General features: G+C 32.7%; 1 protein-coding gene across 1 annotated transcript; it reads left to right on the forward strand.

Moving 5' to 3' along the window:
* Positions 1-8,127: 8,127 nt before the first annotated feature.
* LOC134716771 (RING finger domain and kelch repeat-containing protein DDB_G0271372-like) lies at positions 8,128-11,658 on the forward strand. Its single transcript, XM_063579779.1, has 2 exons — positions 8,128-8,192; positions 11,127-11,658. Exons 1-2 carry the CDS (start codon positions 8,128-8,130, stop codon positions 11,656-11,658), a joined length of 597 nt encoding a protein of 198 aa, XP_063435849.1.
* The last annotated feature ends 5,593 nt before the right edge of the window (positions 11,659-17,251 follow it).

The raw sequence follows: 17,251 nt of genomic DNA on the forward strand, positions 1-17,251 counted from the left end.
TAGCCAACTTCTTAAAAGCTTTATATTTTAGAAGGTAGAAGACCTGGATGCTTCATACTTTGTATATAGATTCCTCATGTTATTAAGTTTCCGTCAGTCACATGTCCAATGTCCTTGACCTCATTTTCATGGTTTAGTGACACAGGCACTTGTCTCAGAAAAAAAATTTCCTATATACCTTATTATAACACAAGGTACTTAACTTGCATTTTAGAAAAATGTTAGGTGGTGACGAAGTTCCTTTATATGCCTCTTTATAGGCTGTTAATCCCACTAAAGCTTGTTTTATCGTAAATCTAAATTGATTTTTCTTTAAAATGGTGTATAACATGCCTACATTTATTGTCGGAATCATCAGAAGCGATCCTACCAAAGTATGTCAATTGTTATAATTTTGCAAACCGCTGAAGAATTGGCAATAAACGCGTCATGCTCCTTGTATATCTCGGTTTCCGATTGGACAATTCTATGGGAAAGTCTAAATGATTCTCGGAGTTATCTGATCTTGTTTCATTTCATACGTAAAGTCAAGAGAGAGTCTGAAAGACCTTGACGTCATGGGAAAATTTGTAACTTATTAGACATACCACAAACAACACTTGTTAGATTTTTTTCACGGTATTTCATACCATTTTACTAACTGTATGATAAGTTCTATTTGTACAAAAACTAACAGTTTTTTTTAAAACGGTTTTTATAATAAATCATTTACTGCAGCCGTTTATTGCCAATTCTTCAGCGGTTTGCAAAATTATTACGATTGACATACTTTGGTAGGATTGCTACGGATGATTCCTACAACAAATGTAGGCATGTTATACACCATTGTATAGATAAATCAATTTAGATTTTAAAGCGGCATATAACGGAACTTCGTCACCACCTAACATTTTTCTAAAATGCAAGTTAAGTACCTTGTGTTATAATAAGGTATATAGGAAATTTTTTTTCTGAGACAAGTGCCTGTGTTTAGTGACTACTTGATATTTTGCGATGTTTAATTTTCTCTTTAATACTACTGTGAAAGTACTTTTATTCGTGGGGTACCAATTTTCGAGGTTTTCGTGGATGACTTTATCCACGAATTTAAGTGTCCAACGAAATAAAACAACCATTGTCCAAATCAAGACATGCAAAGATCCCCATCGGTAGGTTTGACTACTGATATGATCTAGAGAATATAGAATAATGCCAAATCTGAGAATACTTTAATAACAGTCACGGAACAACAACCACATGCAGGAGTATACCCATTTGATTTTTTATAACCTAAACATGGGAACAGTATACCTAACAATATACGTGTCAATATATATATTCCTGCCTAAACTGTACAACTTTTGATCTTTTAATTCTCATAAAAATATTTTTGATCGATTTAAGTCAAGATTTCTGGTGTTGATATGCTAGTATGATAAAGTGCTCATTTTATATCTTCATAGTTCTCGTACATATGGGAAATAATATTTTAATGCTGGGCTTTATTTTAATAAGAATTATTTGACAATTCAAGATACATTTAGTGCATTTGCTTATGTTACTGTTTTTTTTAGGTGACGTGTTTATGGCCTAATTAACACCTTTGATGGTCTTTTATCTGTTGATCACTTTATAATGGGTTAATTAGTGTTATCACTACAATTTACACAGGTCAATGTTTACTTTGCAATTTCCTTCAATCCAGACTATTTGTAAAGTTCGTTTCTGAAGGCTTTAATTTTTCAATTTTTTTTTTTTTTTAGAAAACAAAAATCCACGAATTTAAAAACCCACGAACATGTAAATATTGCTCAAACCACGAAAATTGATACCCACGAATTAAAGTACTTTCACAGTATAAGTAATAGGATAACTATATTTGGTTTGTGCGTACATTACAAGGTTCCAATGCCTGTCAGACAGTTTTCACTTGACCTTGAACTCATTTCATGGATCAGTGAACTAGGTTAAGTTTTGGTGTTCAAGTCGATATCTCAGATACTATAAGCAACAGGTATTGCATATTCTGTGTCTGGAAGGACTGTAAAGTCAACTGGCAAATGTCATCTGACCTTGACCTCATTTTCATGGTTTAGTGGTTACAGTTAAGTTTTTGCGTTTTTAAATTGAAATTTTTTTTGGTCGTATATTGGTATCATGTTGGCATCGTCACCTGAAGACATTTGGTTTTCGTGCTCTAACTTTAGTATAAGTGAATAGAAGTCTTTGAAATTTAAACAAAATGTTTATGACCACAAAAGGAAGGTTGGGATTGATTTGGGGAGTTTTGATCAAAACTGTTTAGGAATTAGCGTCCAAAAAGGGATCCAAATAAGCATTTTCTTGGTTTTTGCACTATAACATGAGTATAAGTAAATAGAAATCTATGAAATTTAAACAAGGTTGTGACCACAAAAGGAAGGTTGGGATTGATTTTGGGTGTTGAGGTCCCAACAGTTTAGGAAAAAGGGGCCCAAATAAGCTTTTTTCTTGGTTTTCGCACCATAACTTAAGTATAAGTAAATAGAAATATATGAAATTTAAACACAAGGGTTATGGCCATAAAAGAAATGTTGGGATTGATTTTGGGAGTTTTGTTCCCAACAGTTTTTTGTTTAATTTCATGAAAAATTGAATAATTGAGGTTCTTTGGTATGCCGAATCTAACTGTGTATGTAGATTCTTAATTTTTGGTCCCATTTTCAAATTGGTCTATATTAAGGACCAAAAAATTTTGTTTGATTTAAACAAAAATTGAATTTTTGGGGTTCTTTGATATGCTGAATCTAAATATGTACTTAGATTTTTGATTATTGGCCCTGTTTTCAAGTTAGTCCAAATTGGGGTCCAAAATTAAACTTTGTTTGATTTCAAGAAAAATTGAATTCTTAGGGTTCTTTGATATGCTGAATCTAAACATGTATTAAGATTTTTGATGTTTGGACCCGGTTATCAGATGGTCTACATTGAGGTCTAAAGGGTCCAACATTGAACTTATTTGATTTCATAAAAAATTGAATTATTGGGGTTCTTTGATATGCTGAATCCAACCATGTATTTAGATTTTGGATATTGGACCATAATAGGTAATGTCCAATCTAAAATTTAAAGTTTTTCAGTTTTAAGTTCCTAGACCACATTCATTATGTGTCAGCAACCTGTGTTGTGTCAACTTTTTAATCACAATTCAAATTCAGAGCTGTACCAAGCTGCTTTAATGTTGTGTCCATACTTGCCCCAATGTTCAGGGTTCGAACTCTGCCGGGTCATATAAAGCTGCGCCCTGCGGAGAATCTGGTTAAACTTAACTGAGTGTATTTCTGATTCAGATGAAAGTTTCCTTTCTGTGTTTATTTTATAGATGTATCTTAATTTTCTATGTCAATCCACCAATTTAATTTTGAATCATAGAATAAAATTGAGAACAGAAATGGGGAATGCGTCAAAGAGACAACAACCCGACCATAGAAAAAACAACAACAGAGGGTTACCAACAGATCTTCAATGTAGCAAGAAATTCCCGCACCCGGAGGCGTCCTTTAGATGGCCCCTACATAAATATATAATGTTTCAGTGGTAATGAACGCCATACTAATTTACAAAGTGTACACAAGAAACTAAAATTAAAATAATACAAGACTAAGAAAGGCTAGAGGATCACGACTTGGGACAGGCGCAAAAATGTGGCGGGGTTAAACATGTTTATGAGATCTCAAACCTCCTCCTATACCTCTAGCCAATTTAGAAAAGTAAACGCATAACAATACGCATATTAAAATTCAGTTCAAGAGAAGTCCGAGTCTGGTGTCAGAAGATGTAACCAAAGAAAATAAACAAAATGACTACTAGCAGTTAACTGACATGCCAGCTCCAGACTTCAATTAAACTGATTGATTTAATTGACTTGAAACTGACCTCCTTACAATCAATGATTCTGTAATGAAGAGTACACAAATTGCATCCATGTTTCAATTCACATCCATGAAAATCAAATAACTAATGTTTTGTTTTATTTATCCAAATATTTAGAAGTTGAACAATTTGACAATATTCCATGCTTACCACAATTTTGTCCACAAAATACTTTTAAACTTTTTACTAAATTTTCCAGAGATACAAAGATTTGGTTTACAAGTTTTTCTGTACCTTATTTCAAACTGAATAGCACAACCTAAACTTGATGGTGATGCTGTTAACCAAGTCTTGAAATAAGTGGTGGATCCAGAAATGTTACGAGAGGGGCCCAAATGACTGCCTAAGAGGAGACATGCTTCAGTTCCCCACCCCCTTAATCCACCTCTTGAAAGTTACATACAATCTGGGTAAACGTATCAATTAATAAACTTTTTCTAAAAGGTTACTAATTCAACAATGTATTAAAATCCCCAAATATATATTTATATAACTATACTTTAAAAATATAATCTTATAGTTGAAAGGAAGATTGAACACAATGCCTTATCTAGCATTTGTTATGTATATTTGATCTGTTACCTAAGGAGATTTTATCATTTTACTTAAGTGAAGTCATGCTTACCGTCAGGAGCACCTGCGTTCACCCCTAGTTAATCCCTAGTTTTTGGTGAGGTTCGTGTTTGTCTGTTTGTAATGTCTTTTTCTTTTTAGCCATGGCTTGTCAATTTATTTTCGATTTATGAGTTTGACTGTCCCCCCCCTGGTATCTTAAGTCCCCGTCTTTTATTATATGGTTGAATTTTAATTGATATTTTTGAACTGACTGTATACTTCAAGAACCCTCCGTTTCTTACAGAGATGGTGTTGTAGCAATAAAAATAATAGTAAAATTGGCGTCAATCATCCATCGTCTGTTAAATTTTACAAAAAACTACTAGACTAATTTAACCGACATATATGGTCACAATCATCATTTGGGGTATCTAATTTAAAAATCTGTCTGATGCCCATTGCTGCCAATCAAGATGGCTGACATGACTAAAAGTATAACATAAGGGTAAGTTATTTGTATTATTTTGAAATTTGCTATGAATTATGAATATCTGACAGTGCATAAATGTTCAGAGTGTTGAGTCCTGCATATTGTTCATTAACTTCAAAACTGTCAGACGACTTCTTTTCAGAGGTATAGCCCTTGCATGATAATTTTTTTATGTTTAGAATTGTTGCCTGTTATCTTGAAAATTATACTATAGGGACAAACTCGTTAAAAGGCAAAAAAGTCAGAAATACATATCTACTGATACAGGAAAATTATTTAAAACAGAATACTAGTAGCACATCTAAGAGGGATGAAAGATACCAGAGGGACAGTCAAACTCATAAATCGAAAATAAACTGACAATGCCATGGTTAAAAATGAAAAAGACAAACAGACAAACAATTATTATAGTACACATGACACAACATAGAAAACTAAAGAATAAACAAAACGAACCCCACCAAAAACTAGAGGTGATCTCAGGTACTCCAGAAGGGTAAGCAGATCTTGCTCCACATGTGGCACCCTCATCGTCCAAACGTTATCAGAGACGACGTTTTCTTTTGGTACAACGGTGAAACATACTTCAAAACCAAATCTTTACATGTACATCTATGGAAAAAAAGTAGTAAAGGTCATTTTAGCAGTATTTTTAACATTGCCGTATAAGCGGGATGCTAGCCATTTTCACCCACCATTTGGAACTCTTGGTTTAATAGCTTCCTTGTGAGCAGCAACCCTCTATCAAGAAAATCATGATAGGAAATGCAAGTACGGGAATATCGTATCAATTGGGAGATATATATTCTGTATGTAGGTGCTGCTTGAATGTTGCTACTTAGAAATGGAAAGTTCACAATTGGAAAGCTGAAATCATCTCTTTTCGGTCGTTTAGTTTGTTTTCAACCGACTCTCATTTTCAATTTCTAGATATAAGTCGAGATAATGAGGACTGTATCTGTTGTATCCTTGATCTCTAGTTCGATGGGATAGATGCGTTTGTCCTTTTCATTTTTAGCCAGGCGTTGTCAGTTTATTTTCGATTTATGAGTTTGACTGTTCGTCTGGTATCTTTAGTACCTTTTTGTGATGTATAAACCGTAAGGTGGTACCATAGGAATATTAACGTCCAAAAAAAGGAAAATTAACAATAGTGAACGTAAAATCATCCCTTTTGTTGTAAATGTTAGTGTAAAGTTTCCGGTGTAAAACTAAAGTATCAAAATCCAGGACAGTTATTACCGTTTAAATTTGATTTGTTTAAAGTAAATTCCTTTGGGTAAATTTCGGCAGTTTATTAAAAAAAAATCTTGATTATTTAACGAAAAATAACTTCAAGATAACGGAAAGTGTTGTTGGATTAATCAATTAAATGCAGCTTCAAAGTTATTGTGAAACTGTATACCCAAGAGGTGGCGTGAATCAGATGTGGATACTAAAAAGATCAAAAGATCTTCCAGAGAACGTACAATCTAAGACTCTTTCATCTTGTAATAGTACTTAATTAGTTATTAAAGCTACCAGGATTATAACGCGCGTTTCGTCTTCATAAGACTAAGACTCATCAGTGACGCTCATATCAAAATATTCATAAAGCCAAACAAGTACAAAGTTGAAAGCATTGAGGATCCTAATTTACCAAAAAAGTTGTGCCAAAAACATTTGACTTTTCTACACTTTACACAAGTATTCCCCATTCCAAAATAAAAGACAAATTGAAGTAGTTTTATAGCTTTGTTTCATAAAAAAGAATAACTGACGTAGATACAAGCGTCGTGTCTTAGGGAGAAAATCCTTCTTTAGTTTAAACATTTTATTCATTTATAGTGGATTGGGAAACTTATATTAATCCCTTTCCACTTTGCGGGTGCGAGTGCTGCCTTGAAGCGGCATTAGCCTTCTCTTTTTCGAAATCTACAAGGGTGTCCTTAATGTGCAAGAGATATGTCTCTGAGACACGGGTCAGCCATTTATCGTCCTCTTCCGACGGACTATCATCGTTTCCTTAAGACCGTACTCGCAAATGGTGTCAAGGAAATACTTCTTTGTAAAAGCATCACTCAGATTCAAGCAAAAAAATCTCTGAAACTGACATCATCAAGATCCTTGCTTTATTGATCGACATTCCCATGAGAACCAACTGTAACGCATCTCTTCAAGCCGACTTGTTCCTTTATTCTTAAGAGGCTGACGTCATACAAAAACTTCTTGGTAAGAAAAAAACGTTAGCCAATATCCTTTAACTCTACCTCCCGCTATAAAGATGATGTTCTCTCATTAAATAAATCAAAATTTGGTGACTATGTTGAACTCATCTATCCAATCGAACTAGAGAAAAGGGATACAACAGATACAGTTAAGACTGCCTCATATCCTGACTTTCATCTAGAAATTGACAATGAGGGTCGGTTAAAAAACAAAACTTTACGCCAAAAGGGATGATTTCAGCTTCCCAATTGTGAACTTTCCATTTCTTTGTAGCAACATTTCAGCAGCGCCTGCATATGGAGTATATATCTCCCAATTGATACGATATATCTGGGCTTATATTTCCTATCATGATTGCCGTAAAGAAGGATCGCTGCTCACAAAGAAGCTATTAAACGAATGTGACGTATTGAATAAGATTATTTACCGGTCTTGTAATATATGACATAAGCACACGACAGTTGGTATCCGAGAAGCAGAGTCTGCTTACCGTTCCGGAGCACCCGAGATCACCGCTAGATTTTGTTGAGGTCCGTGTTGCTTAGTCTTTACTCTTCTATGTTGTGTCTTGTGTACTATTGTGTTTCTGTTTATCTTTTCTTTTTAAGCCATGGCGTTGTCAGTTTATTTTTCATCTATGAGTTTGAATATGTCTCTGGTGTCTTTTATCCATTTTTTAGACGGGTCTTTATAAACTGTACTAGAACAAGTCTGCTATTGAAGGGGCACAATTAGTTCCAATAGGACTACATGCAACCGGTCGATAAACTTTACGTACGAAACTTATTGGTCAAGGAGACAATTAACAGTTTCTATCATCTAATCACACCTGAAGCAAGTATATCTAGCATGGTTATCTTTCTCAACAGAGAAGACGGCTTAAAGTGAGTTTTTCTCAACAGAGAAGACGGCTTAAAGTGAGTTTTTCTCAACAGAGAAGACGGCTTAAAGTGAGTTTTTCTGAACAGAGAAGACGGCTTAAAATGAGTTATTCTGGACAGAGAAGACGTCTTAAAGTGAGTGTCGTCAACAGAGAAGACGACTTAAAGTGAGTTGAGGCAAATATGCAGATTTGGGTTTAGTTTTAACATATTTATTGATAGTGGATTGGGAAACAAGTTACTAAAACTTATATTAATTTCTTTCCACTTTGCTGGTACGAGTGCTGCCTTCAAGGAATTGTATATTTAAATATACAATTCCTTGCTGCCTTGTAGCGGCAATATTAGCCTGCTCTTTTTCGAAAACTACAAGGGTGTCTTTTACGTGCAATATATATTGTTCTCTCTTAATACGGGTCATCCATTTATTGTCCCCTTCCGACGAACTATCATCATTCCTTATGGGATAGCCGAAAATTCAGTTTCTGAAATTTTCTCCGTGGAACGGGGTTGAACAAGGAACCTTTTGGTTTGTAGTCCAATGCGCTCTAAAAGTTAACCAAATAGTTATCAAAGGTACCAGGATTATAATTTAGTACGCCAGACGCGCGTTTCGTCAACATAAGACTCATCAGTGACGCTCATATCAAAATATTTATAAAGCCAAACAAGTAAAAAGTTGAAGAGCATTGAGGATCCAAAATTCCAAAACGTTGTGCCAAATACGGCTAAGGTAATCGATACCTGGGATAAGAAAATCCTTAGTTTTTCGAAAAATTCAAAGTTTCGTAACAGGAAATTGATTAAAATGACCACATTATTGATATTCATGTCAATACCGAAGTGTTGACTACTAAACGACCATTTAATCAAATATGAAAACGTTTGGTTGATAAAATTGTGTAGAACTGTAGTGTGAAGAGGTGAAAAGTCAAAACTGCCAACCAAATCAAAGGAACTACCAAAAGCTGGTTATTTATGTAAAACATCCAAAGTATTTTTAGACTCAAAAATGATTTATTCCACTATTTACATATGTTTTATTACACAATTTAATGATACGTTCTTTGATAGTAATACTAATTAAATAACCAGTTAAAAGCACTGACAAATCAGTCGAATAACACTTACAGAAGCCGTAATGAAACGATACAATACTGTTTTTGGTATAGTTTAGATAACCAATACATAGAAGGGACCTTTAAATGATCAGAAGATGACATTAAGCTGTGATGTGTTTATGATATGATTTTTTATATATGTATCTGTTGAGTCAACATACTTGATTGTAAAAGAATTATAACACATCATTCCTAAGTAAATTTATGTAGTCGGATTCCAACAGCAGTATACAAGGTCTTGTGTACCCAGTTTAAGTATTGACGGGTTCGAAACTTAAACATAACAAATACCGAAACAACTGCTGCAATAAATTATTAACTTGAGTACATATCCCCTTCTAAAAAAGCATAAAGCGGCACCTTAGAAAAACCCATTTAAGTGGGATAAAGACAAGTATGCAGTTCCTTCCTGGATACGTTCCATGTCACATTGTATTTGGTCACCCTCTTTGATAACTTTCATTTGACATTTTTCCAAACATATTCTGTATTCGATGTTATTGATAAGTACCATTATTCCTATAGTATTCATCAGTATCAATTTTACTCCACAAGAAACAAAAACAACGTTCGACATCAAAAAGGACAACTATAAGAAAAAAAATCGTGTTGATCCGGCCCCACAGCAAATACGAACGATCAGACATTATATTTTTGACGCATATTCAAATATATCTTATAAAAAGAGACTTTACTCGAATACTATTTTTCTGGGTATTTAAATGATTTTATTAATTTTTCATTTCGATATATTTTTCTTTAATAATGTAAAATAATTTATGTTAAAATCATTTCATCACCTTTGATGAGTAATCCTGATATGCAGTGTATACTATAGCCTTTATGTTGATCACGATTTCAAGAATAGATATAATAAAAAAACAGGTATAGCAGATCATGTAAAAACTTAATCATCAATTTATGTTTGACCTAGATCTTGAGAAGTTTGTTTGCAGTTCTTTCTTGCACTCAGTGGAGACACACAATTAACGCTGCCAATAAGCCTAGTGATTTCGAAAAACAGTTTCATTCAGGTAAGTCATTTCTTTGTTTTAATGTTACAACACATTATATTGAATTATCCAAACCCTTTAATTTCTTGAGAAAAACACAGTTTGAAAAGAAATCTTACGTTTAGGACTACTATACTGACTTGATATACAAAACAAAAAGTAAAACAATAAAATAATAAAACTATTATGATAAATCGAGGAAACCATTGTTTCATTTCTTAAGTCTTGTATAACTCATCATTAAAAGGGATTTCAGAGATTTATATGCCCGGTCATCCGTTTATCGTTCGTCTGTCCTTCACAATATTGGTTTCTGGATGATTATTTCTAAAGAATCGTTTGTCTAAATCATTTGCAATTTCAACACAGTGTCATTAAACATCAAATAATTGATATCATCATTATATTTTAGATATTCGTTGTTTTTCTTTTGTTAAAATGTCGAAATGTACTATTATATTATTTATTTATTTATTTCTCTGTCCTGAGTGTTCATGCATTTATTTGTACTGTATTCCTGTCATGTAATTTTGTCATTTTATGCTATTTTAGCGGTATACTCAACATTGTCATCAAGTGCTAGATTTGGCTAGCCAGAAAAACAGGTTCAAGCCACCATTTTTTCTTGAAAAGTCCTCTACCAAGTCAGGAATATGGCAGTTGTTATCTAATTGTTCGTTTATATGTATGCTGCATTCTCGTTTTTTTTTGCACTTCAATATGTCATTGTTTTCTTTTTACAGTTGTGTTTGACTCGGTTTTTTTTTGTAACCCCAATTTTTTTTCTTCTCTCTATCGAATTATGACTTTTGAACAGCGATTTACTATTGTTGCCTTTATTTATTATCACTTTTAGATTCTTTTATTACCGCTGCATATTTATTTGAAGATGAAGTTACATTGTTTAAACAGTTAACTTTGAAGAAATTTAACCATGATAAATTATTAATCTTTTTGTTAATTACAGGTCCAAATGGCTACATCTTTTTATTGTGACTCTTGTCGAAACATTTGTAAAAGTTCACCAATCACGTACTCTGCACCATTTAGTTAACTTTGACATTTTACCTACATCTGTATTTACTTCAAATCAATATTGTGAAATACACACGGAGAAGATTCTGGACTTGTTTTGCACACAAGATGACATGTTGATTTGTCGGTCCTGCATGCCGGAAAAACACAGAAACTGCTATTCAGTCATCAAGCTTGAAGACGCTTCTAGAAATATAGATGATTCCACAATGTTAATTGCAACGAAATCTGAACTTAATGGAATAGAAAATACAATTGGGAATTTAGAACAAGAAAGGAAATCAGCATTAACTAAAATAGAGGACGACGCTTCATTCGCAGCTTCAAAAGTCGCAAATTTGAAAAATCGCATGCTCAAAAGAATTGATGAAATGGAGCAAGACATATTAACTGAAATCAAAGATATTAAAAGAAAACATTTATCTGGGATAAATTTAACCACAGAAGAAATAAAAGAAATTTAAAACAAAATTGACTACCTTAAACAGAACTTAAAAATAACAGGGCAAGTTGGTTCCAAAAAACAGAAATTCGTTATGGTCCATTCGTTAAAACCGAAGATTAGCAAGTTGCAGGATAAACTTCAACATATATTGTCCTCAACCAAATCAGTTGATATCCTATTTTCACCGACAATGAATATTCTACCATCCGAAAAAATGGGCTTGATTCAGGAAAATACAATACCATGCACCATTGTTTATCATATTTCTAACCAAATACAAGCCCCGATTATACCCAAAAAGCCACCTTCGTTTATCTTCACAAAGGAGTTTAATCTGATTGATTCAATGATATCTAGTGCTGTTATAATTTCGCAAGACATGCTACTTGTATGCTTTTTTTTTATATACCTGCATTAGGTGTCGTTAATGAAGATGGAATGATTACACAAATGCAAAAACTTACAAGTAAACCATGGAATATAGCTTTAATACCAGACACAGGTAAAGCCATGGTTAGTTTGGCACGAGAGAAATCGATACAGTATGTCAAAATAAAGAACTTGGAACTGGAGAAAAAAGTGTCAGTTGAGGAGAAGTTTCCTTCTGAAATATGGGGTATTGCTGTAAGAAAAGATCGAATTGCTCTAGGTTCATTTGGAAAAGTTTACTTATGCAACATGAATTTAGACGTTTTAATATATCTGACTGTAGGTGCAGGAATGGTATATTATTTAAATTTTGATAAATCTGATAGATTATATTGTATATTAAAAGACACAGGAGAAATATATCGTTTTCTAAAGACTGGAAAATTGTCATTTCAATATATTTTAAACGACTATCCAGATATTGGAGGGATAGTGTCTGACAAAACCGGAAATTTGATGATTACAGAGGGTAAAACTAATTCAATCATAGAAGTAAGTTCCGAAGGAAAAAACACAGACAAATTTTGGAAGGCAAAGATGGCATCAAGAACCCAACTACCCTTTTCTTTAACAAAACTTTTACAAAACTGTTTGTTTTAAGCAGCGATGGCAGTGTAACAATTTTTGAGTGTTGCCAGAATCCACAAATATCTCAAAAAGAATTTAACTGACAGATTTTGAAACAATTATGACTATAAAATATGTTGCAGCTACACAGCTGAAGTATTTGAATACCAATGCGAAAAAGGCTTGTCACTTTCAAACAGCACATAATGAATATTGTAAATTTATTTGCTGATATCTAATTAAATAACAGCAACATATCTTAATCAAACGTATTTACATCTGAGTGCAAAAATGCAAATCAGATATCTTCGAATTTGAAACATCTATATTTGGTCTCCAAAAGAGTAGTTGTCTCATTGACATTCAATCAACATCCTTGCATTTTTATACCAATACTATTAATGGTTCAATTTTTACATCAACAGATGCGCTTTTCGACAAAAATATCACTTCAGTGATGCTCGATGCAAGAGTATTTGCTAGCCAAAATTCTTGTACATTTATTGACAATTAGTGTACCCAACATATTAATCAAAGTAGGAAAACCCAATTAGTATTTATTTGAGACAGTATACTAATGGAAAAAGTCCAGTTGAAGATCATTTAGTGCTTGTGGATGACCGAAACAGTTGAGAGTGAAAATAAGGAAAATGTCAAAGAGACAACAACCGACCAAAGAGCAGACACAATTAACTTCCAAGATCGAGTGGAAGATAGACATGTTACACTCTCTTATTTTTCTTTAATCCACAAGAGTATTTTGTTATCAAGAAGATAACAACTGATTGAAAGCGATGAAGCAATTGCATAATTTCTAAGGGAATACATATTAGTAGAAGTTTAATGAAATGTAAAAACCAGCAGATATTTTCCCCTTGTATCTTCCAATGACAAAATGTATACTTAATAGGTATTTGAACATTGTTACTGATGGCGTTAAGTATAGGTTTATCCTAGTTTGTTTAAAATCAAAATAATAAAATTATGATTTTTTCCTACAAGCAATAGTGTATGAAGTAAAACCATTATATATCAAAACTCAAATTATTTCAAATGATTCTGAGACCAGTTTATTCAATACTGTTTTCAAAGTTTCCTCTATAGTCAATATTCACAAAGGTAATGGTTTTACTCTGTAATTGCATTCTGGTCCCTTTAAAGATCTTTGAAAGCTAGAATGATAACACAATCAAGAAAAAAGTTTATTTAAATCGAATTATACAACAAATCTTATGTAAGTCACATTTTTATTAGAGTCGGCAACAGTCACCGCAGAATTATGTTTTGATGTAAAGTAAATCTATTAGCAATCTCTAAAACAAATTATATCCTTGAAATGGCCGAACAGTCGATGATAATGATAACATATTGAAATTTATCTAACTTAGGTTTTTAGTACGCAAAAAAAAAAATAAAGTTAATATAAACACAGTGGAAATTACTATGGTTATCAATTACGTAATTGTTTTTAACAAGGAGTACAGCCTGTTAATCATTTAGTGATGATTCAACATCGTTTAGTGAACGACATTAACATGTGGCGTTATTACGCAATCTAGTTTATTTAACATGTTTAAGAATTTTAAATGACCGTGACATCTAAGATTTTTGAAAATAGATGTTATGACGTCCCGCAAAGTTGAAAAAACAAGCTCATCAATTCATGTCAACAAATTGAACAAAAGGCATTTTGTAAAACAAAATGGTTTTTTTAAAAGTTATATGGATATCGAAACAACGTAATATAATAACCGTCTGTAAATTAACATAGACTATGAATGATTCTTCTGATCATGAAAATTAAAATATTTACATTGACTTTGCTGCAAAAACGTTGGAAAGAGAACAAATACTGTCAATGCGCCCAACAAAGAGCAACACATGTCCCTCTTTCACCCCTCCCCTACCCCCCCCCCCCCCCCCCCAAAAAAAAAACCCAACAACAACAAAAACCAAAATAAAATGCAAAACAAAAACTAACTCTGTTTTATAGTTTGCATTCAAATGTTCGATTCCTCCTTAATGTAACGATAAAAAGTTGTAAATAATAATGTAAAGTCAACATCCAAACGATAATATGTCAAGGAAAAAAATCGAAGTTATGTCGATATCGAAACAAATGACAACGCATTACACAAAACTATAGTATAGTTTACCGAAAATATGATTGGTTCTACTGCTTATGAGATTTAAAATATTTTGATTATGCTGCAAAAACGTTTGGGACGAAGACAGTTAATTTCAATGTCGCAATTTTTGAGTCACATAATACCAAAAACAAGCTCTGTTTTTTAAGTATGTATTTTTCCGAGGTTCAACTCCTTCTAACTGAACGATGAAAAACATTTAATCATTCAGATAGCATTGCGATTGAGGATACGACCCATAAAAGAAAGTCTGCTTCATGTCTGAATCTTTTCCTCGATATTGACACAGTTGGACGACTTCAAACTACAATCTATAACCCATTTCTCAGCAGTAAACATGCAAACTGCTCCATCGTATTGCGTTCCATATGTCTCAATTTTTGATACATAAAGAAAACATATGACAGTTATGGCTAATTTCAACATAATAGTAAGGTCGGATTCTGTTATCCCATTCGGGGGAAAGGGGGGGGGGGTGCACTTCAATACTTTATTGATGCCGCTGTGTTTCCGATTCCCCACCCTTTTCATATAATTAAGGATAAAAAAATGTCCATTTTCTTTATATATTGCGTAGGTAAAATGTTACATTTCACATATTGTTTGGGTTTCGTTTGTTTTGTAATGTAACAATATAATACAAAAGAACTCAAAAAGAGAAGATTGGTTGATAAGCCACAGTTAGGAACACCAAGAAAGATGACAGACGAAGTTATGGAAACTTTATTGACCTTATCATATATTTCTGATAGTTTGAAAAGGTGACTTAATCCAGCGGCACGCCCTATCGCCTTGCATATACGAATTGAACCCTCTGAAATTACCTCACAAATACTTTGGTGGCTTTATAAAAGGAATTATTCATAATGAATATTTATAACAAATAAGTGCACTATACAACACTTACAGCTTTACGTCATACATATATACAAAAATCTCAATTTGTCATATTCAATAACAATGTATAAATTTGAAACATTACGATACATTTTGTAATATAGTCAAATCATAATAATGCTTTAATGATCGCAGGGCAAACAAATATACCAATCCACGAATTTAGAATTGGATAATGGGAATGTGAAAATATCAATTTTAGATGAAATTTAAATATCCCACAAAAGTAACTTAAATAAGGTAAAGGTGAGATATATCTATATTTAATCACTTCCAACTTCCTGTTTACTTCTGCTATATTCTTGTTGAAACAGAGATAAATTTGGGCACAAACTATTTCTCAGGTATTTATTTCTTTTTAAAGGAAATTTGACAACTTTAACAATTCAACGCCAAACACATACGATTAAATGATTATTTCAAAATACGGAATGGGATATTAAGAACAATATTGTAAAGACAATATAAAAAATGCACTCTTATTGGCACAAAAGAAATCACTATCGTCTTTAATTCAGGCCCAATATTACACAATGGTATCCAATATCATAATACATGTCTACTTATTATTGTATCAAAGGTAAACACATTAAAATGACGCCTAAATCAAAGTATGTCAATACATACATATACACATACATATGACCATGTAATCATTTTAAATACACTTGAGATATAAGCAAGCCTCATTTAAGGATCTTTTTTTTCAAATACATTTTGTATATAAGAATTGTTTTGGACTGATCGTTTCAGTTATTATTATTCTTTTTTCTTTTACTTAAAACAACAGATTTTTGATCAAAATTACCTAGAATTCCTTTGACAATATCAAAAACTGTGTGTTTAAATTCAATACTATTATAATTACAGACTTTACAAAGCTTTTAATTTCTTATCACAAAGTGACTTTATTAGTTCAGCTTTTCTCAATCCAAAGACAAATCGATCAACAAATGGTCCGATGCATCGACGTAGTATGAATGTTTACCTCCTGTATAAAAAAAAATGAAAAACATTGCTTAGTAGTTTTGAATTTGGTGGCTTAACTTTAACCGTTCTAGAGTAATGCCCCTTTGAATATGAAAAACTGCTTAATTTCTGGTTTCCGTTCTTTAACTTAAGTTTGCCTCAAACAAATGTTATGAATCTTACACAATACTTATTACCACAAAACTCAGATCAGGTACACATTTGGAAAGGGTCACTTTTACCATTCTTCAGTTATGTCCTTTAACTTTATATGATATGTAAGCGGGGACATCATCTGTGTCCAATCGACACATTTCCATTTTTTTGGAATTTCAACTGTTTTCGGCTCAAGCTGAAGCATTCCTGAAGAGACATTCTTTGTCGAATCACGCTTTTGATGCAGTAAAATTGGTGCCATTTATGTTTCAAACGTTTTGTTGTGTTAACTGACTTTGAACGAGTTTTTAAACTGTAGATATCCCAATTACAAAACCAATATTCGTGTATACAATGTTTATTTAATTCATGGATTATAACTCTGTGTTTCCAAAAATACATCTTGAACAAGCGTATTATTGAATGCAATAAGATGATTCAGATATT

Source organism: Mytilus trossulus, chromosome 4 (assembly GCF_036588685.1).
Source record: "Mytilus trossulus isolate FHL-02 chromosome 4, PNRI_Mtr1.1.1.hap1, whole genome shotgun sequence".
In the NCBI taxonomy this organism is placed as follows: Eukaryota; Metazoa; Mollusca; class Bivalvia; order Mytilida; family Mytilidae; genus Mytilus; species Mytilus trossulus.